We start from the raw sequence: 23705 nt of genomic DNA on the forward strand, positions 1-23705 counted from the left end.
GTTTTTTCAAACCTCAATAACTTTTGATAGAAATTGAATTAGGTTTTGTGCGCGTTAAAAAGATAATCCGGAGTGGAACATTATCAAAAAGCTATCAGGGTTCGAGTTTGATCTATTTTTGTATTATAGATTTTAGAAAAAAACAATGAAAACCAATTCACGATGAAGCATATAAATTCTTCGTTGATGGGAGAGGTAAGTTGTTCCTTAGACTGCGCAAAACAATTTTGCTTTAAGCTTTTTTCACATGCACATAAAATTTTACTTAAGACCTTCTGGATGGAATGGGGGATTTCCCTAAGCTTACGTAGTGTTTTAAGGCCTTAAGTAGAGTTTGCTTACGTTCAGAAAGTTTTGGACGGAAGGAAAAGTCACGTAAGACACTCTTGATCAATAAAAACTCTACATGATGTCGGGGAAATTCCCAAAAAACAGCCTTACGAATGATTTTCCGTAAGGTCTAAAGTCTAAAGTAAAATTTTACGTGCATGTGAAAAAACCTTAATCAATAAAACTCTAGTAAAGTCGGGAAAATTCCCAAAAGACAGCCTTACGAACGATTTTCTGTAACGTATAAAGTAAAATTTTACGTGTATGTGAAAAAAGTCTTAAAAAGAGTTTGAAACATCTAATCTAGTTCCCCTTTTACATTTAACATCTTTTTTCGGGTCTGCAAATTTACCTCAACTTTTCGAACGTTCGAATCGAATTTTTTGTTCGAAATATCCCGATTCGAATGTTTTTTTGGAATTCGAAATGTGATGTTGACAATAATGGTGCTTGCTTTGAAAAGGATGAATGGACAGGGAAGCGAAGAGTTGAAATGACAGCTTCATTTTATATAACGTTATTACTTTTCAGTTTGCTGGGAGGTATACATTCAGCTATTACGCCTTGCCCTGAGAATTGGACACTTTTATCAAGATCAAATTTATGTGTGCGATTACAAAATGCAACGTATTTCGACCATAGTATTGGTCTGTGTTCGATTGATGAGATTCATTTACAAGGTTCTGAGACTCGTGTTTGGCCTTTGCTACTTGGCTTTCAGGATGTTGAAACTGACGATTTTTCTCTCCTGGATATTACTCTTGGATCAAACGTTAAGCGATTGTGGACAGTGCTAGCTAATGGAACATGCTCGAAACGAAACAAAACTCATTCAAGTTGGGAGACAAGCTTGGAGATGTCTTGTGATGACACTTCGGAGCTGATCCATTCAGTCTGTATACTACCTTCAAGAATAACTCCTATAGACACATCTGAATTTAGAGACTACCATTTTAGTGCTTCATCTTTTTACACAGAAAACAAAACTTTTGGCTTACTTAAATACGAACCTCAAAACATTGCTTTGAACAAAACTTTCCGAATCGGTCTATTTGAAGGGGCTGGCTGGTGTTCAAACACAGATTTTGAAAATGAGTTTTGGCAAATTGATTTTCCTGGCCAAGTATGGATGTCAGGTCTTTACATACAAAATGGAATCGTCAAAAATTGTTCATTATGGATCTCAAAATTTCTTTTAAATTATCATAATGGCGAGGGATGGCTTTCTGCTTATGTGAACGATACTAACCAAAGTGCAGACTTTCAGAATGAGCATGGCTCGTTTCGATATTGGTTTGACTACCCAATTGAAGTCGAAAAACTTCGCCTGGAACCTCTTGAATATGAATCAAACTGTTTAGACAGTAATGATACGGAATTTGATCGATTTTGCATGCGCATTCAATTCTATGGCTACTACATTCGAAAAGATTTCGGGCTTCGAGTTATCAAAGGTCACGATTTATCACAAAAACATGTAAGATAAATTAAATCTTTTCACTGGAAATTTAAATTAACTTGCCATGCTAAGACCTGAGCGCCCTTATTGATGTATTTTTTAATGGAAATATAAGTAAGATGTGATTAAGCTTTTTCTCTTGTAAACTTTTCTCCGACTTTTCAACGCTCATGGGAAAATTTTACTCAACTTGAACCATGACAAAAAGGTCCTTTTCAAAAATTTTTATGCAGTTTCGTACTTTAAATACACAAAATAAGCTGATTAGTTTTGAGCAGGAAGGCCTTCCCTACTCTACTCTTCCACGTTTATCGTCTGCCGTTTTGTATGACAATGAATTTTGATATTAGCCGTAGATTTGCAGGTCTGTATACAGACTAGACCTCCTAAAAAACAGTCGAAAGATGATAGCAAATTTGAAATAATAATCGGGGAATAGTTACTAAAAATTTTTGGATTGGTTCATCACCCCCCCCCCCCCTTGACAAAAAAAGATTTCGATTTTTATTCCTCTTCAATTAAGTACGCACCATATTGTAAATACCAGGTTGTGAAATTTTAAGAGATTAATTACTAAATATGTACTGAGCTTTAAACTAGAACGATAAACTTGCTACATGATTTACAGAAATTAACTGTGCTTAATTGTACGGGTCGATTTCCAAAATACTGCTCTGTTCATAAAAAATATTTTAGATGATTCGAATAGAACATAATAACCTATACGAACTTATTCAAGCAAAGAAGACAATTAAGGGAACCTATACCATAATTCTGAATTCCTTTGTTTTAATCAGGTTGGTTCACTCGATGAAACATCAGAGACATCTCCAATACCATGGCCTTCTGGATCGTATGCGTTACTGAAAACAAACCAAAAATGTCCTAGAACTACCCAAGGAGTGGTTTTAACTGGCTCACTCATTTGGAAAAGCATTGGCACCGGAAACTCGTCATCCGCATTCGTTAAACAAGACGTCTGCATCCACAAAAATAACAATAATTCTACTACGGACAACATATCTTTTCCGTCCGCTGATTATTGTATATACGGAATATATTCCTGTCCAGATGGCTTTACGGAGAATCAGTTAAACAGAGATGTCGCACTTGTGGAAGAACATCAAAATCCTACTTTTGTTCAAGGTATATCAAAACTTTCTGTCCCTTTCGTATTACGTTTTGACATTTACGAGCTATAAAAGTGCTACGAGCGACTCATTTTCTCATGTTACCCAGAAGTAGCCAATCCTTGACTCGTTGGCTTTTTGAATTTATTACGATTAGGATTCTTTTGGCAGCGGCGAAGCATTGCATATATATATATTATATTCTTGTGCAAAACTCCCTTACAAAGGTTCAGTGACGTGAAATCCTCACCACAATTTTTAGCGCAAGCCCGTCACAGAAGCATTTTTTTTCCGTAGACGGGCGGAAATATCTTTAATGGTCGGAAATATCATAGCGTAATGGTCGGAAATATCATTTGATGGTCGAATATCCAAAACTCTGAAAATTTGGAAATTTAATGGTCGGAAATATAATTTGAAGGTCGGAAATATCTTTTAATGGTCGGAAATTAAGTCAATTTTACAAAATTAAGGGGGTCAGGGGAGTTAGAAGCCGCCTTTGAGTGAAATTTCAGCCTCTATAAGCTTTCGAAGAGTACCATATTTGATTTTCCTAGAAACTTTCTGGAATGTGATACGGAATCATGATTTTCAGATAAAATTTACTTTCTAACTGCCAATTACTGGCTGCAATAGAATGACCTCAGCTCTAGTCAAAAAATTGAAAAAAAGCCTTTTTGGCCCAATAAAGCACATTTGACAACTTTTTTCACCTAGTTTCATTGTTTTTATATAAAAGATTCATCATAGCCCTTACATTATAACAAATTCAGTGACCTAGACCCCTTTGAAGTTTGCCAATGGACCAAAATATCCCAAATTTTAGTCATTTTTCGAGCAATGTTAAGAACATTTTTAAATCAAGATAAAAAATTAATGGTAGGAGATCACATAGGTTTCTCTTTTGATCCTAAGAGACCAGGCGGTTGTCTTTCAGGAACAGAAGAGTTGGAGGAATTTTTTATTGCAATCACTTCAAATGGATAGACCAGGGACTGAACTACCAGGAATTATTATTTTGAGCTGTAACAAACTCCCCTGGGACAGGTCAGATGGCTCTAAAATACCCCTAAAATCAAATTTGTAGTGTTTTTGTGACGTCATAACTCCAGCTACCATTTTGAAAATTTTGATTTTTTTTTGAAAATTGTATAGTACTCTAGGGGCTGAGTTAGGTCAAGAGATACGAAGTACTTACGTTTTCTAAGTTTTGAAAACGAAAGTACTTCATAGCTCGAGATAGCAAAATTTTCTGACCTTTTTCTTAGTCAGCATAAAATTTCTGATCGATTGGTATATAATATGCAGGGTTTTAAGCTTAAAAAATATTTTTCCTAGGCTAGCAGAGCCTAAGAGCCCATGTGAAGAAATAAAATTTTGAGTCCGCCATTATGGATTTCGAAATTCATGTAGAAAAAAAACTTTTCCTGAATTTTATTATTTGAACGGTAGGCAAGACCCTCCGAAAATTTCAAGTAAATCAAGTAAGCCAACCAAATGTTACAGCCACTTAAATTTGGAACCAAAAGTGGTCATTTCAAAAAATCAAAATCGAAAGTGCTTCATGTCTCCAGATAACGAAATTTTCAGACCATGGTTCTGAGATTTTTATTAATCAGCATAAAATTTGTGATCGATTGGTATATAATATGTCTATGTTTAAAGTTTAAAAAAACACACGTTTTCTGACTCTTCAAGGACTATACTTTCATGATCAAACGAAAAAATGACTATACGCCGATGTGCATACGAGACCTAACTCAGCCACTGAGTATAGTTTACTGGCCATAGTTTCAGAATCACCAAAAATCAATTTCTTATTTGGATTTGAGAAAGCATGGTTCTACATCAAAAAACTTTTTAAGTTGCAATGCCGAAAAATGTCAAAAACTTCAAATTGGCATAAATCCCCCATTATGGATTTTCAAACCAAAATATTTTGGGATTTTACTCAGTTCGTTGTACTTAACAACATATCCAAAAATGAAAAAAAATCTAAGTTTCAAACTATTGGAACTGCCCCAAACTGCCCCATTCTTAAAAAAAACTGGCTCTTAAACAGTTTACCAATTTCTTTATTCATCAGAGGGTGACAATTTCACAACATCACAGACCGTCCTCTTGTGTTGCCGTCAAGACGCCGTCAACCTAACGTTCCCTTTCGTCATACCATTTGCTCTAATTCCAAACAATACGACCGATTGCTCTCCTTTCGATAATTCAACTTATGCTTCAGTATTGGTCGAACCTGATGAAGACCCTTCTTTAAGGTACTGTATACATTACCCAACAAACGATGTCGATGAATTAGTACTATCCACACTGAACAAAATTCAGATCAAGAATCCCTTATTTCCTACCATCGTTCAAGTCAGATCAAAATCTGGAGGAAATTTCATCAACAGTGGTCTAGATGCTGATAAAGTGCTGGCTGTGCAATTATTGAATTCATCCAGTTGTCATGCCAGCGTTACGAACCTTACAAATGGTACTGGTTCAATTACGTTATCCAACTGTAACCTTGGTAGCACCATAGTAACGGTTTCCATAGAAACAGAACGAAATGTAACCGTCCAAAGTCAGATGGAACTCACATTCACAAATGATTTTAACGTCTTAGTTATGGCAGAACAAACGCAAGTCGTTGACAAACTGGATATCCATTCAAAAACTGGTTCCATTCGAACCCAGTCTTTTGCCACGGACGGTCAGTTTTATCTACACACCAATCAATCCCATCTCATGTTTTTCATTGAAACAACAGAGGAACAAATCCTTTTCGAACAACATTTGCATAGAAATAAAGAACAACAAAAACTCGTGTTTGATATTGAGCATCGTTTTGTACATCAAGGGTTTGAAGATTCAATGTTTGTATCACTACCTCCAGACAGTAATTTTTATGCAATTTTACTTGAAGAGAAAGTTCAAACAAGCGGACGTGTTGTTCTCCTGCGCACAGATTTCTCCGCTTCCTACAGCGATTTGTATGCTATTTACCGAGCGAACCTTCAACTTTATAAAGATATCATCGTTGACGCCCAAGGTAAGGTTCAGTTTTCTTGTATATACGAAGGGGAGGGGAAACCATCCTGAGAGAGAAGAAAATCGGGGAAAAATTTCCTAACCTTTACCCGGACCTTTATAGAGACTGCCGTCTGCACATACAAGCACCTATTTTTGCTTTTAAGAGGGGTCCCAGCGAGGGAACTTTTATAGTGTGACTCTAGAGTATGGTTTACTCTTCTTTGTTGGAAAAGCCTAACCGTTGAATTTACGTGTGGCATTTAACCTTGTTTTAATAAATATGTGTAGATATACCCCTTGGGGTGATTAAAAGAGAAAGATTATTATTATAAAGCATGTTACAGAAGACCTTGGTTCAAATTTTGCATTCTTACCTACCCATTTGTAAAAGAAAATTTCGAGCATGAACGATGTCAAATAACTAGAAAAGCATAATTAAAGTGCGATTTAACCCAATAATACATATAAGCATATCATAAACGACTTTGTGACTCAGAAAAATTTACCCCTTCCTTTAAAAAAAAGGACTACTGTACTGTAAAAAGACAAAAATATTTTTTTTCAGGTAAAAATCTTGAAACTCAATTACAAGGAATCCCACGAAATATCACCATAATTATGTTTTTGGATTCAATACGCGCCAGTTACGTCCTACCCGAAGCCACACGTCAAGGTTTAACGCCAGCTAATAAGTACCATTGGATCTCCGTATCTCCACAGTTTACAATCAGTAACACGTTCATGCGTGGACCGTGTCTCTATCACGATCCACCGTGTCACATCACGTTTGACAGCATGTGGAATATCTTCCATTATGATGATCTTGACGAATGTGATAAATTACCGAGCGCTTATATGCCAATCTGTACTCCTATAACAGACTTCCGTAACATGATATACACAAATTTAGTTCCGACTGTATTCAATGAAGTTAAACTTATCCTTGACTACATGTTAGTTGAGCTGAATGATACGAACAAAACACTGACCACGGAATTCTTTGTGAACTTCACTCAAAATATTGTATGTTTTCCTCACGGTTCTGGTCTGCGTTTTGTATTCCGTGAGACATACAATACAGAGAATACTACAATATACGATTTTATGTGTCAACCAGGCTGGAGTGGCACTTATTGTAATGAACCGTTTTGTACAAGAGAATCTTGTAATGAAACTCATGGCAGCTGTATCGCGCCCCAGGTCTGTAAATGTCAACCGGGGCGTTTTGGGCGTGATTGTAATGGTGATTGTAAGAAAACTTGTGTTCATGGTGTTTGTAACGAGGGCATGTTTGGAGATGGGGCGTGCAAAAGTTGCGAATGGTTGTACCTAGGTTAGAAGTTTTCCTTTATTTTGTATATAGTTGAGAACTCGAACCTCTATTACTCGAATGTATCCTTTAATTCGAACAAGTTTTCTCGTCCCTTCACTAAACAATCCCTTATTAACCTCCAAATTCCTATAAGTCCTCATAATTCGAAAATTCTATAAATCGAACATATTTAAGTTTCCAATCAGTTCCCATGTGTGTTCGAGTTATAGAGACTCCACTGTTTCATTAGGGAGCTTTTTACTTAAGAATTTGTTTACTTGAAGTTTTCAAAAATCCACGTCATATGTTGCAGGTTCAAATAAGACTCGTGTAGAAAGAGACAACCAAAGAGATAACGTCATTTAGACGACTCTCTGTTGTTTTAAAACTTATTTCAAGAAGATCAGGTAACTTTCAATCATAAGTTATATCTGTTATTGTTTATATTACTTCCTTAGGAAAATACTGCAATGAGTACACCATTATCTACGGTTTCATTGCTGCTGGCATTGGAACCACAGTCTGTGGAGTGTTCCTAATGTTGTATATCGTTCGACTCATTCAAACACAAGAGCAGAATGCAGTTGCGGAGATAGAGGCGTCCGAGAAAGATTACACCATGAAATGGAATGATTTGGAAACATTTGAAGAAGTTGATTATACTTCAAAAGTTGTTGGGAAACAGATTAATCATAAGTTACTGTATACAACTTATAAGAAAGGTGCGTTGTTCTTTCTTTTCCTTTTCTTTTCAAGTTTTGGCCTCAAAGTGAGTTTCGCATTCCTTCGTACTGATAAAATGCTTACTCTATACCTTATCTGATATTCCGATGGTGTATTGGCGGCCCACGCTAAAGCTCTGAAGGAGCGGGCCAATATCACGGAGACCTATAGTAGTCATCGTTTGATGTACCGCATCACAGTCGTGTCTAGCTGTCCTTACACTTTTTGCTTGACTATCGGTTGCACCCGACTGAATTTAGCATGAAAATCTCTGCTGCCTGAGAGACCTTACAGAAAAAATGAAAAATGGTAACCCAAAGGTTCCAGATGTTAAACTTTTCCCGACCTTCAGAGCTTTAGCGTGTCGGAAGAAAATTTCTACATCGAGTACCAGATAACTCTATACCCTGCTGGCACACAACGTTGTTCTAACGTTCATATAACGTTATTTGGACGTTATGAATGTCACATGGACGTTGAAACAATGTTGTGTGCCAGCTGGGATATAGCTTGTTATATTTAGATTTTTTTTCAACCCCTTGGACCTTGTTAGCGCCCCTCATGTACTCCAACTTTCCCTTTTAATTAGGCACCTAACAGTAATTGAAAATCTCTTACCTTGGTTATTTCCGAAAGAAAACGAAGCCTTTCCAAGTGTTTTGACGCAAATTCGATTTGACGCTTTTGTAGGTAGCAGTCTAGGAGTTCAAAGTGACGTCAAAAAGCGAATGATTAGAACCCAAAAGCCTGAGTATCGAACCTCGTTTTTAAGTGTGCATTGTCTTTTTAGGTTTGACTTTCACTGGACAACAAGTTTTTATCAAATGTATCGAAAAACCTCACTTTCAAATCACGCTTGGTGTGAAGAACGAAATACAGCAACTTTGTCAATTATCACATAATAATATTGAACAATTATTAGGTAAGCTTGACAATCATCATCACCCCTGTGTTTAGTGTGGGAAGTCCGAGTTCTATTTCAAGGCAAGCATCTTTAGTCCCAGTCATACCGTGTAATACTGTTGTGTCAAAACTTGTAGTAACGTCCATTATGAGTTTTTGTTGTTTATTTACATTCCAAATTTTGAATCACTGCAAAATGATAAGAACCAGTATTGAGCATAGTGTGCAGATTTATATTTATATTTCTCCCCCCTGTATATGCATCCCCCCTATTTTAAAAACATTTCGAACCCGCACTAACTACAATGGTGGTTCACAAACCGTTTAATACCAAAAAATTCAAATTTATATGGTAAGAAAGGGTATAAAATGGCGCCGCAGGCGGAAAATTTGCCATTTACATTGCTATTTTGTTGGACTATACCCAATTCTTTGACCAATTTAAGATATGATACATATCTTAACCAAAAATTTGTTATCACCCTTATTTTTATATAATACCCCCCCCCTAAAAACTCAAACCCCCCATTCCCTATAAACCCTTCTTGAAAAGAAGAGGGGTGCTCACACTATGTATTGAGTTCATATGTTCATATTCCAATCTCTCCTCATTTTTATTTTGTAGGTATCATTGTTAGTCAATCACGGGTAGGCGTGGTCACACCGAACGCAAACATGGGAAGTTTATATGATGTTCTACATGCGAAGAATATTTGGTTGACATGGGATGTTCGTTACTCCATGATGCAAGATATTTGCCGTGGAATGACTTATCTCCATGATATTGCAAAAATCAAACACGGGCGTTTGAAGTCCACTAACTGCTTGGTCTATAAAGGTTTGTACCAGATTGTTTACTCCTCAAATGGTCGGGTTTTTCGGATTCTTCTATAGTGTATACGAGCAGAGTGATCGTAGCATGAAGGTAGAGCATCCAGCTACGGTGCGCAAGGTTGTGGGTTCGATCCTCAGCTGGATTCCCAAAATGGTACTTGATGCCTCTCTGCTTGATGCTCATCAAATAAGGAGACGGATCAAGGGTAAGTGGAGAAATCCAGGGAAAGGAGTGGCGCCCTCCCCTACCTTCGGGTAGACAGCTTTACGAAAAGGGAGCTTTCGGGTCGCCCTCGACTGCGGTCGCAAACTTTACTTATAGTGTATACAATTCATGTTAACATTTTATTAACAATCAAGTGAATCGTGTTGTCGTCTTGTTTATTCTATAGTATACTACTAGTCTCTAATTCGATCTTCAAGGGGCCAAAATGTTATGTTAAATATTTGAATTAGAGAAAATTTTGAAGAGAGTAATTTGAACCACTTTTCAACTGAGGGGACCAATATTTCAGTTCGAATTACAGAGAGACTCGAATTAGAATGAGTTGACCACAACTATGTTGGGTTTGCAAGAGTTGGTTTTTAATAAAAGTAACCTAACTTCATAGTTTCTACCCCCTACATTTAGGGGGGTTTGGGTTTTGATTATCCAAAAGCAAGGGGGGGGGTGTTGAAAGTATGACTTTCCTAAGGGGGGTCTTATTAGATAATGGGGGATTTTCCTTGAATTATGCGAAATTTCAATTTTTTTCTTTTCCAATAAAGTTTGCGTGCGACACTGTTAATTTTTTTTCTTTCCTTCTTTATTGAAGTAACTTTTTCCTTTGTAAATAGAAGTCTATATCCAAAACAAAAATCAGCTAACCTAATTATGACTCTTGTACAATCGTTTCATTTATACTGATTTTCTAAGGGGGGTGTGAAATTTTAAATGAGTTTCCTAAGGGGGGTTAGCACTTAAGGGGGGGGGGGTCCTCTTACCTAAGGGGGGTTTTGACCCCTCTAGAAACTATGAACTTATATGTATGGTCAGTTGTATAACTACAAAAGAAATCATCAAATTTGTGAAAGACACAGTAGAGTCTCTTTATCTCGAACCTCTATAACTCCAATGTCCCCTTAACTTGAACAAAATTTATTGTCCCTTCTCAGTTATCAATGCCTTATAAACTTTACTCCTTAACTCAGAATTTCCTTAACTCGAACAAATTTGTGTTCCCCGTACACGGGGTTTTGTTATGAGACTCCATTGTATTGTCACTTTTAAAGATATTGTCTTAATGTTAGCGTTTTGTCTCTCTCTTTCTTAGGCTGGCAAACGAAAGTTGGAGACATCGGCTTAAAGATGGTCAAAGCACGCAAACGCGAGAAGAGATTTGAAGCGAAACGAGATAGCTTCAAATTGAAATCGATGGATGACTCAGAGAAAGACTACCGAAGTAAGGCAGGCTACAATCCTGGCCATAAATATTGGAATTTTCTTCTATGAACTACCACTGGCTCCTTCCCTTCTTCCCTCCCTCATTGTTGATAAGCTGCAGGAGCAAATCAGAGCTCAACAATGGGGAGGGGAGGGAAGACACTTTAGTACCAGTATATATACTACAAAAGCTGAAAAAGATGTTTGTCCCAATTGTTTATGGCCAGGATTGTAGATCATATGTGTAACTGTGTAACTATATACTACCAGTTTTTTGTCAACGTTTTTGAGTGTCCGGCAATTTAAATTGCGTGATAATTTTACCATAAGGATCTTGTAGAGAAAAAAAATTGAATCCCATTTCGAAGAGGCTCATGTTGGATTTCGTTGGAATTCAATAAAGGGGAAAACCTGTAAAATTTCTCAAACAGTTCTTTTAACAAAAGTACAAGATAAAAAAGATACAAAATGTAGGATCTTCAAGTAAAACTTATACAATTTATATCTCTTCTTCTAAGGTCTTTTATGGACAGCTCCTGAACTAACATGTAGTGGTGCGACTAATCTTGATCAAGTTATCCGGTTCACTAATAAAGCGGACGTCTACAGCTTCGGAATTATCCTCTCGGAAATTATTAGTCGTCGGCCACCGTATAGTGAGATCAGCGTAATGAGCATCGAACATATTGTACAAGCGGTGGCCCATTTACGTGAACCAATAGTTAGTTTGGATCAAATGAACCCTGGCCAAGAAACAACAGGAAAGGACGTACTCAAAACTGCTGTGCATGGTAATTATCCTACCCATTGTGTGACCTTATTTTCTCGTTGATTTGGGCTTCTTTTATTGGTATCTTAAGCTACAGCTCTGATTAATTTTTCGAACCTCATCAATAAAAAGAACTCGGCCCTTAGTGACTAAATTTTGACTAGGTGACTAAAATTAGGGCCGACTAATAATTAAGGCCGACTAAGTTTTGGCCGGTATAGGTATAAAGTATTATCTACATTTTGGATTTCTCTATAGTTTGGAAAGTTAGAATGTTTAAATTAGCGACGATGTGAAGATTTACTCCTTTATTGATTTAACCATCTTTTCTTTTCAGGTACCTTACTGCGGCCAAAAGTCGACTCTTCTTTCTTCCCCGCTGACGAAAGTGAATCTTCAATCCTTAAAATGCTGATGGAAAGCTGTTGGAGTGAAAGTGAGGTCGAGCGGCCGCCCTTCGCGTACGCCCTTGAGGTGTTAGAACTTATCACGCCCTTAAAAGGATCACCTTTACTCAAACGTGCCATCCTATTGGAGCGAGAAACGGAAAGTTTGGAAAAATACATTTGCCATGACACAAATCAGATTTTTAAAGAACAAGACAAGATAGCTGATTTACTTGCACGAATGTTACCGCCCTTTTTAGCGACAAAGTTCTTGTCAGGTGACCCCATGACGCCCACACAACATAACAACGTGACTGTGCTAATTGTCTGTGTTCACGATTTAGATAGAATGGTCACACTCTCCAGCCCAACTCAGCTGGTGGATATTATTTCTTATTTATGGAAGACTGTCCACGTTATCATCAAGAAATGCAAGTTGAAGATCAATTATATTAAGAATAGAGGAGATACGCTACTTTTTGGTAAGATTTGTCTTATCTTTCTTTGTACTTTATAGGGGAATATTTTAGTTGACATGTACGAAAAAATTCTACACTTGGTAGAATTTCCTAGCAATAAATAGCCTCACCTTTCTACCAAAGTAGATATCCAGTTTTTCTGGCTCTACATTATTGGTCGTGGGTTGTGATATCAATTTGGATAGCTGGATCTTTTTAAAATATCAAATTAAAGTGAACAAGAATGAAGTTTCTAAATGTATCTGATCGCAACTTTTTCTTTGATTCTTATTTGAGATAGAACAGCAAATGAAGAGGAGTTAGTCCATTTTTTCGAGAAGTGAAATCGAACTGTAATTCTTATTTAATCGAATACTTCTGATGAAGATTACGGGTTTGATTTTAAGGACCCGTGGAAAACTCTCAAATAAATGATGAAAGTTGAGCTACAATATTTAAATGATTTGATGCAGAGAACTGGAAAAATTATACTATCTGTTACTTTCCAGACATAACTGAAAATCCGCCCTTCGTTAAGAATGGAACAGTTTACGTCGCATACAACGACAGGGATAGCTAGGAGTTTTACAATTTGTTAGTCCAACAAATGAATAAGATTCTCTATAACTAGTATTTGGTTTCTTATTAAAAAAAGTTATCAAAAAGTTGGGAAAAAGCTAAACTGTTACTATTACTAAAGTTTCTTTAATGCCTTTTGGTCGCATTCTCGCTTTGCATAGCATGAATATTCTCCTCTACCCAAGTCATATCATGTGCACCACCAAAAGTCTGTTCGAAAGTCAATCGATGTCCTGTCACCCGCACTCTGCTAGTCCTCAGAATCTTGAAAAGTTCCCTCCTCACTTCTCGCAACCTCCAGTAATAAACCAATGGGCTTACAACAGAACTGTATAGTGCAATCAATTGAACCCATTCGTAAACCACGGTCTGTTCAAAATGTGTTACTTTACTGATCATTTTCTTTAAACTAAATATACTGATCGGGATGTAAGATATGGAAAATGCGAAAATGATGGAGAAACTGGTAATGATTGCTTTGTTTGTGTGTCTGCGAGTCGGTCGGTGATTTTCTTGCGAGTTTCGACTTCCGATCGTGATCTTGCGCCTCATTTTCGTTGCGATTAAGTATAATCTGGTGTAACAAAACACAACCGTTATATACGTTACTATGATTATCAATCCCGCAATGCTTTGGAAATAGATCCATGATGCACTATTATGCCAACAGATGATACAAGCTATAGCCATTAGCGTCCATGATGTTGTCATGGGAACTAAGAGTTTTCTAAACTTGACGTTATTTTGGTGAAAAAAGGGGTAACATATTGCGATGTATTGCTCCAGTGTGATTGTAAAGATCGTTATAAAGGACATGGAAACTAATGTATACCCAACGCTTTGAGTGTATTGTTCTAGCTGACAAAACTTCGTGTAATAGCCACGCCCAATCAATATGGTAGCTCCAGCTGGTAGTACAGTTAGACCGCCTGTTAAATCAAATATAGACATACATACTAGAAGATAATTGGATAATTTGTGAAGAAGGCGATTTCGCTTCATCGCTATTAAGAAGAGCAGATTGAAAGTGATTGCTAAGATGCTTCCCAAGATGTATAAACTACCAAGAACAAATAAATGTTTCCTTGTATTCTCATTATATTCTAAATAGATGTTCTGATAACAAGAAAGATCTTGGTGGGTGTTCTCAACATTTGAGAATCTGTTATCTGGTAAAGAAGTTGTTTGATTCTGTTGGTGATTGTTGGATGAGATATTGATTTTCCGGTACATTTGAAGCATCTTTTTCAATCAATGGTTTATCTTATTAACCTGAAAACAACGAAAAAAAAGCAGTTTTATACTTTGAAAGATCATAATGCAATATTTAGAAATCCAGAGAAATCTAGAGCAAATTTTGAAATCTGAAAACTAAAATTGTGTCCTGGATGCAACAGTGATGTGATGTTTCTAAAAGATAACAAGGATTTTAACTTTAAACATAAAACTTGATTCCAAAGACTGTTTTCCCAAATTGACCGGATAATACTGCTGCGTCAGACCCTCCTCATGCACACCTATTTCACTAAAGTTATTTAACCCTTCCTTCATCGCTGGATGAGACAGACCTACAAGTCTGCATCTTCTCCCTAACGTAAACTCGTAAACAATGTCATTTATCCAATCTATAGCACTTCTTCAGGATGTCATTTTATAAATCAAAATTTGCAGTAAGTTGTCTGATAAAGCATAAAAATATTCAAATTTGTTAACTAGTGATGTGTAATGGCCAATTAATCTTACTATCTTTATCTGTTTAGCAATTCAGTGCTGATTTTTTAAGCCAAATTGGTCGTATTAGTAGATTACTAAAGATCTTAATGATAAACCGGTCTAAGATATTTTCCCTGATTGACGGTCTGAAAACACTCCATCCGTATTAGCAGAACTATTTAGACGCTTTTTTTTATACAAGAACTATTTTATAAGAACACGAGGCTGAAAATTGACCAAATCTAAGAACAAACTAAGAACAATCCTAAGCCTCAGATTTTAGAAAGCACTGTTTTCAAACTCAAGATTAAGTTTTTAAGTAAATAAACTATTAAAAACATCGTCAGAACATTTAAGCCAGAAAATTTCAAAAAATTAAGAACAGCTTAGCCCGAGCGAAAATTTACTGGTTCTTATAAAAAAGCGTGTAAACTGTCGGACTGGCTGTAGCTTGAAAACATATCAAAATTATTGCATGTTATTCCTTTCTCTTGTTGAACATTTTGATGATAAAATCAAAACAAACATTATATGGGCAATCGAAGAAGATCAGTTGCAGTTGGAGTCAATTAAAGAATTAGAATTCCTATTACATCACAGATGATTGCCGTATCTAGTTGACAAAATACAATCCATGAAAATAACGAGAAAAAAGCAAAATTCCCAGCTACTCCCCCTTTCCCCCATTTGCAATGTTCAATGAACGGTGGGACGGCCATGCACACCGGGCTTTGCAGTTGGAGGGGGGATCTTTTTTCTAAATTTCTGAAGTATAACTTTCAGTGTTTTGTCAAACATTTCTGTCCATGATTGTAGCTTAAAAAGTTAAACTTTATACTTGCATTTTTCTTCTTGACAAACATTTCTATCCATGATTGTAGCTTAAAAAGTTAAACTTTATAGTTGCATTTTTCTTCTTGAGAAAATAAGTACTGATCAACTCAAGATATTTATTAATCAAATTCTGTCAATCAATGGGCTTTTCCAGAAAAAAACCGTGCATCCCTTGTTGAGGAGGTCCAACCTTTTGTGACCTACCCCCTTGGAATTCCAGGCAATTTAAGGATCATACCTCTCTGGAATTCCGAATTTTTACAAATTTTCAATCATTACCCCCTTGGAATTCCGCTTATTTTTGACGGATTTTCGTCTACCCTTATGGAATTCCACTGCATTTTCAAACCTTACCCCCTTGGAACGGAAATGGACCTCCTCAACAAGGGGTGCACGATTTTTTCTGGAAAAGCCCAATATATATCTTGAAATCTTAAAAAAAAATTCTGAATTAAGCAAAACGAAGATTATACAATTTCAAAAAGGAATTTTTTTCAAAACTATTTTTTGCAACAAATAAAGACCATTTTGGGCTGTTTTGGGAAACAAAGAAAAAGCCCCTGTGGAAATAATCAGTTCTCCCTATCTGCGTCAGAGCCAATTAACTGATTTCAAATCGCGATAACTTGTGAGATTCTATCTCCTATATAATGTATTGAACAGTGAAAATTAGCAAACTATACAATCAAAAGCTATACAATCAAAACATTATGGAAACATTTTTGATGGTTTTTCCACATCTAGTCGCGAAAAATTAAATAATGAAATGATTTCAGCGAAAGAGGGAAATGAAAGCCCATTGTCTCCTCGAAATTTTCAGTATTTGTGTTCATATTGCTAGATTTTCTATCTTTAACCTTTAAATCATTCTGCAGCACAGAACAACTTCACCCAAAACCATGACCATAGAAATCTAACAACTAAAAATTTAAAGACCGATGTTTCATCTAGAACGTCATATTTATTCTGATTTCTAAACATTAGTTAACTTCAAAATGTTTACACAACTTATGAATTTTAATTTCAAAAAGAATCTCTTGAAAAAGGGTTTGGTTCTAGAATCTACATCATTCGGTTACGTCTGCCGTTGATTATTTTTCTCGAAGATTGTTCCGTTTTTTATGGACATTATTCATCATCATTAGGAAGGTCTACTCCATCGTTCCACTTTTTGTTGACTGTCGACCTTGATCAAGCATTGTAGTTTCTTCACGTCAGCATTCATACACTCATTTTTTTTAAGCATACGGTAAATTTCGGCTGAAGCTCCCTATGCTTGGTAAAAAATTATGTAAGTTTGGAAAGTGTACATTCTTAAGAGACCAAGTTGTGTTATTTATAAGAGATTTAAAAAAAAAACACATCAATTTTTGAATTGTGTTTGTAATTCTCTTCTTCATTCTTCTGTTATTTTCTGAAGTTTTGGAAATTATGATTCTAAAAATTTCTTTGGCTGAGCCTCAAGGTATGCTTAGTATATGTTTAATTTTTCTGGAAACTTGAGCTTCAGTATGCTTATAAACGTTATGCTTATAAAAGAAATGAGTGTATCCCACCACACGATATTTTGATCACTTATCATTATACCAAATCTAATGGTGATAAAAGAGATTTAAATATAAAAAATACTGCAGTGATATTAGTTCTTTGAGAAAAGTACTGCTTTGTTTGATGTCAATCTTAATCTAGGAATCCTGAGGGAATATATTAGCTACCCTTACATGCCACTGAGCTCTTATATTTGTGGCCAAGGAAAAGCGAAAAACCATGCAAGGATGTGAAATTTTGAAAAGATGATTTAATACAGGGAAATAGTCTCATAGTTTCGTATATACTTCAAGGCTGTAGTTTGAGAGGCATTGTAATCGAATCGACTCGTAAGTTAGTACGGACATTAAAGGTTTTCAGATGAAAATTCATACGATGTAGGGATTCGACTACCACTTAATTTTTCACTGCACAACTACCTTCAAAAATCTTTTTTTTTCATCTTCAAGGAGCTGGATTCGATTCAAACAGTAACCGTCACGCCTATGACGTCACCATGCTTGCTACGCAACTCCTCAAGACTGCTCGTTCACTCGAGATTACCAACTGCCCTGCACATAGTGTCACACTACAAGCTGGCATATATACAGGACCATGTACAAGCGCTGTGATTACGACATCAGGAACAGCAAACCATACTCTTATAGGTATGTCTTCAGTTTTGTACGAAAAATTTAAAGCTGTTCGATAGTAGTTCCAACCCCCTTTTTTTGGAAAAAACTTCTGAAGCTTTCTCCGCTGGAAGAGAGATAGTAAGGAAAGGAATTCTTTTTGTGAAGAAAGGGGTCGACTCAAAGTAACAATATGCCGATATTTTTCCAATTGACATCATAATGTATTTCAAACCTTTAAAACATATTTAAAATGTGTTAGGCGATTATAAAGACTCTGATTATATTCCAAACTCATAAAAAGAATACAAAAACCTATTGTTAAGCGGAGCGAGCAAGCGGAGCGTACCTCCTTTGTCCAAACGCGAGAAATAGTATAGACTTTCCGCATTTTCATTTTTCCATTTTTTAGTAATTCGCGCCTAAAAATAAAGCAAGTCATTTTCGGTCAACGGACGCGAGAAAAATTAGCTCCAGAGATAAACAAGAAGCAAAAAAATATATTTTTGTTTTGGATTTGTTTTGTTGTTGTCGTGCTCAGTCTTCGTCCGTTGAAATTCTGGACAGTACAGTACTTTTCTTCCCGAGAAGCTTAAGCTTTAGGTACTCCGGATACTGGGTCTAGTAGAAATTCTAAAAAAAAGTGTCCGAATGATCAAGTAACGGTGAAACCTAGATGAAGCTTCCAATTTTTAGGTTACCATTTGAGTTTTCATCCACTCGGTAATTTTCTCGTTTTACAGGTGAGGCTATAGACACAGCAAGAATCTTGGAAAGGGATGCTCTACCAAATTGTGTTCACGCTTCAAAGAAAACGACTCATTACTTAAGTAATAACGAGTTTGATATCGTTTCAAGGACAACTTATCGATTACGAGTCGAGAAACAAATCTTGAGAACTTTTTGGGTAGGAGCCAAGTAAGATCCTTCGTTTTTTCTAGTCTAAAAGGTAAGCTGCATACGTATTGCGTCAGGAGATGAACGAATATTGTTTGGCAGAAGGTTTCATCGATTTTTCTACACTTTTAAAGGACCGCGGTGCAATGTCATTTTAGCCCTTCAATCGGGGATAACTGTTGCCAAGTTAAAGTTTGTCGTTTTTCTTTTGTACTCGATTAAACAAGTGGCAAGGAATGCTCTTCTCTTAGATACTTCTTGTTAGAAAGAGTAACATAAACCTTCTTTCACCTCTCGTAACAACTTGATTTTGATATATCTTAAAAAAAACTGAGAATTTTAAAATTCTGTATATTTTTCATCTCAATATTTTATTGATATTTTTTAGGGTAGACCTGTTTTAAAAGCTTTCTATATTTATAATACTTATTACTAGGTCATTAATAGGAAATTTAGGAATACAATTGTTCAGTAAAAGTTCATTTTCAAAGTTCATGAAGATTAGATTTATAGAAATATTATCTCAATAAAAAATTTTGTTTCAATATTTTGGTAATTCTCCGTTTTTTCGTTTTAAGCGTGGGGGATTTTTGTTGAGTGGGACCATCTTTAAGCAATTTGCTATCTAAAGGAAGGTTTGATTGGCGGGGATTGGCAGAATTATTACGTGAAAGTCCTTACTTTATTGCCCTAAAATTACGTTACCCTAAAATTAGTTTTTTCTTTGTTCTGAAGGGCTGTATAATTTCTAAGTACGACTTTGTTATGATTTTGAAAATTTCAGTTTTTGCTAGGTGCTGTTTAGGATATCCAATTTTCCTGATTTTTTTAATGTGCAAAGAAGTTTAGATCTTCATTTTATTACTATTTGTTGATAGTTTTATGTGTTCACCTGTCTTACGTTGTATGCCAATACTTTGTCAACATAATTAAAGAACACACAAAGGAGGAGGAGAAGAATCAATCAAACACTCCTTATATGGTGAAAACAATGTCCCTCCATCGTTGGTGCTCTTTAATGTTATTATGGAAGTATATAAACTTCAGAAATGTTATAAATCCACGAATTTTCAAATAAAGTCACACATTGAATGACAGTATCACGATATCTCGATAAAGAATTTTGACATCAATTTGGTTCCTGATGATTAGTTTCTAACTACGAAATGGAGAAAATGGGCATTATTGAACTCTTTCTTACCCTGCTACCTTTTGTACTTTGCACCGAAGAAGGGATTGTAACTTCACAAAATGTTGACGAAGTTTTGCTGAAAGACAAATTTTCATTGGTACTATTTTACGCACCATGGCAAAAAGACTGCAAGCCAGTGATTGAAATGATTGACAATTTGCGGACCAAATTCCAAAGCAGGGCAGATATTTTCATAGGCAAAGCAGACATTTATAATGATTTGAAACTTGCAACGAAGTTTATGATTGAAGATTATTGTCTGTTGAAATATTTTGTTAAAGGAAGTCAAGTAGCTGAAAGGTATGTATTTTGTACTCTCTAAAACCTACAAAACTATTTATTATTTGGAGCAAGTTATTCTTACGAAAGTCGGTCATTATCGATTGATTATAAACTGCAGGGTTTTTCTCTTTTGTTTACCCCATAGGGGGTAAATCTGTTAAAATCGCAATCAAGAAATATACTTGATTTCAAATTGTCATCACCTATCATATTTCACAATTTGAACTTATTGACACGCCTGTCTCACAGCCCGGACGAAACTTTTTCCTATAGCGGGGATAAAAATATCGATTGAAATTTCAATGGGGAGAAAATTTTATTGTTCCAAGGCTAAAAAATCCAGTGGGGATGGTTTTGGAAAGCAATTTCTAAGTAATGCATTTCGAATGGTCATGAAATCAAAGTCAATTTCTCAGTGGGGCCGAAATTCTAGGGTAGTTTTCCCACCGGGAACAAAATTTTTGCCAAATTTTCCAGTGGGGCCCAAGCGGGTCTGTGACACAGGGGTGTTTAATGGGATGATTAGTTTAGAAGTTATCAGCATTTTAAAATTTTGAGTTTATTTTAATTTAAGCGAATTTAGCTTTGTCACATTTTACAATAAATCCATTAAACCTCATCTAGACGATCTATGACCCAAAGAATTTGCAGAATGCGCATTCTTGATAAAATTTCAACGACGTTGTTTTAGCGTTCTGTGTCAGTCGTGTCTTTTCCCTTAACTCTTAAAATCTTATCTAGGACCCTTGGGCTTCATGAATCTTTCCAGATCTTTCATATATTTCATAACCTACTTCACTTGACGCTCTCTAATTCGATAAAATTTAAAGTCCCAGTCATCAAGAATTTCTCATAAACGACGCTCTATTATTCGATAAGCTCCATTATTCGATGGAAATCCAATTCCCCTTGAAGATCGAATTAGAGAGCGTGAACTGTATAGACCTTATCTTGTTTTGTTTTCTAGCTATGAGGGAAATTTAAATGAAGAAGACATCGAAGTGTTTATCAACGATCAATCCAACACTGAGCTTTCAGAAGATGACTTTAAGCGCTCCTTGATCAAACTCGACACTGAAACTTTTGATCGGTACATCAGAGACAAGGAAAAAACTGCTTTGGTTTTGTTTTATGCGAAATGGAGTGCAAAATGTAAAACTTTATTGGAGACCATGAAACGTGCTGCACGACACTTCAAGGTATACTTAGCTCTGGTTTAGACGGCCCACTCTGCCTACTTATGAATTTAATTAGGCAGAAAGCTTACTGTCTAAAGTGCATTTCCCTCTAAAGTCATTACATTGTCCTTATTTGACGTCACTGCAAAGACTCTTTTCAGTCCTTTCAATGCAAGAATTTTAACTGCCAACTTTTTACCCACCTTTTGCCTACTCCAACAATTGGAAAATGCAGGGCAGAGAGTTGGCCGTCTAAACTAAAGCTCCTTCACTATAATGCCAGGTTTTCCTCAGTTTGTCACCAAACTCGAAGACGTAAGCAGTGCCGTAGCAACTGGGGGGGGGGGGGGGAGGGGGGGCTATGCCCCCCCAATAATTTTTTCAAAAATGGTTATTTTGCAAAATGCAAAGTTTTTCTTTTTTAATTTGTCATAATTGTCGTTATGTGCATGTTTTGAGTGTATTTTTAAGCAATCTAGAGCTCAAATTTTCAAAATTTCCCCCCTCGGGCCAAACCATGGTTGGCCCTCACGGTGTCACTAAACTTCAGCCCCCCCCCCAATATGAAAATGCTTCCTACGGCACTTCTCGTAAGTCAAACTGGCCCAAAATGTTTTCTGAAGCTCGATCAACGCTACAGGGGTGTTCCGGACGTTAAATGTACGTTGCTAAAAAGTTAATTTTTCTGCAGCGAAGAAAGTTCTTAAAATCTGAGATTTTTCTACAATCCCTCTACTAAGTGCTTATCTTTATATTTCCGTTTTTCAGACAGAACCCCATTGTTTATTTGCCTACATCGACAGTGAAACCAACCATGAGGTCATGGTTAAAGAGAAAATCGGAGAATATCCAGCATTTAAATTTTATCCAGTCAATAACAAAGATGGTGAGATGTATCTCCCTGGCAAATTTGACGAGAGATGGTCAGAGAAAAACATTACTAAATATATGAGTATCCATTGTAAAAGTAAAGTTGCAGAACAACATGTCATGGATAAACTGGTGAGTGGTCAAAGTGAATGTGGTATCTAATATCAGTAGGAAATCTAGAGAGAATACTGATGCAAGGCTCTCGTTAGACTAAGAACACATTCTGGAATTTTATGTACTTCCATAACAATCATAAGATATCATTAAATGAAATTCAAGCCAAATGCAACTATCATTCCAAAGTACCAAAGCCAAAGAGGGTTTTTAGAAAATTAATGTATACAGCTGCCCTAGGTAGGAGGAGTCTCCTATCCTCCACATGGGAAAGTAAGTAAATCCCCCGGCTGTAAAAAAGTGCATTTCATACCTTGGAGTGTGAATGATTTTCCCCATCTGAATGATTTTCTTGCACGTTCCAAATTGTGAAATGTACTTTTCGTACCCAGATGGTTTACTCATTTTTTCCTGTGCTCCCCGTCATTTATATCCAATTTTCGAACTCTTACTTATCATACTAAATTGAATTTGATTTACGTTTCAGATTGGTAAGATCAAAGATTTAGACATTTTCACTCGAAACTTTATCATGAGAAGTGGAAACACCAAAGAACAAGAGAGAATCATTCGTGAGACAGTCCTCAAAATCAACATTCTACCACCTGCCAAGCGATTCACAGCAGATTACTATGTTGAGATTATGAGGAGTGTTATGAAGCAGGGTGAAAGCTTCCTGGATGAAGAGGTAACAAGGATTGATAAGATGTTGTTGGCTGAGATGTTGGAGAAACATAAGGATGAAATGACTGAGAAAAGAAATATTCTTCAACATTTCAGATCGCATAGAAATCACTATCGTAAAGATGAACTCTAATGGTTGATTCTCTGACAAGGAATCCCAATCTCATCGTTTTCAACCCTCCTTTAGATTTCTAAGATCTGTTTTAGATTTTGTACTACCTAAGATGTACTGTTTGTTTAGTTTTTGCAAACGTACTTAACGTACGTAACATTATATTAGTATTGGCCAAAATCAGTCTCCTCGTTGTGAATTGGAATAGATCTTGGTCCTTGGTCCTTTTTTTTCTGGGTGTACTGAATTTTTAAAATTAGGTAAAATTTCGTGTCAGAAAACTGGAAATGACTGATTGTTACGAAAATCTGTGGATGGCTGATTGTATGGAAATCTG

The 23705-nt window shown here is 36.2% G+C and overlaps 3 protein-coding genes across 3 annotated transcripts; 2 read left to right on the plus strand and 1 right to left on the minus strand.

Moving 5' to 3' along the window:
* The first annotated feature begins 784 nt into the window (after positions 1-784).
* LOC136802841 (uncharacterized) lies at positions 785-19478 on the plus strand. Its single transcript, XM_067059601.1, has 12 exons — positions 785-1807; positions 2587-2935; positions 5006-5965; positions 6512-7279; positions 7717-7980; positions 8772-8903; positions 9510-9722; positions 11032-11160; positions 11660-11932; positions 12248-12778; positions 17878-18075; positions 18783-19478. Exons 1-12 carry the CDS (start codon positions 824-826, stop codon positions 18959-18961), a joined length of 4980 nt encoding a protein of 1659 aa, XP_066915702.1. The 5' UTR covers positions 785-823; the 3' UTR covers positions 18962-19478.
* On the minus strand, positions 13460-14588 carry LOC136802835 (melatonin receptor type 1B-B-like). Its single transcript, XM_067059595.1, has one exon. The coding sequence runs from the start codon at positions 14573-14575 to the stop codon at positions 13460-13462; it is 1116 nt and encodes a 371-aa protein (XP_066915696.1). The 5' UTR covers positions 14576-14588.
* A 570-nt stretch (positions 19479-20048) lies between the features above and the next one.
* LOC136802842 (uncharacterized) lies at positions 20049-23695 on the plus strand. The gene is made up of 4 exons (XM_067059602.1): positions 20049-20428; positions 21378-21609; positions 22357-22590; positions 23060-23695. The coding sequence occupies exons 1-4, from the start codon at positions 20103-20105 to the stop codon at positions 23387-23389; spliced, it is 1122 nt and encodes a 373-aa protein (XP_066915703.1). The 5' UTR covers positions 20049-20102; the 3' UTR covers positions 23390-23695.
* Positions 23696-23705: the final 10 nt, after the last annotated feature.

Source organism: Clytia hemisphaerica, unplaced genomic scaffold (assembly GCF_902728285.1).
Source record: "Clytia hemisphaerica strain Z4C2 unplaced genomic scaffold, Clytia hemisphaerica genome assembly, whole genome shotgun sequence".
NCBI classification, from domain to species: domain Eukaryota; kingdom Metazoa; phylum Cnidaria; class Hydrozoa; order Leptothecata; family Clytiidae; genus Clytia; species Clytia hemisphaerica.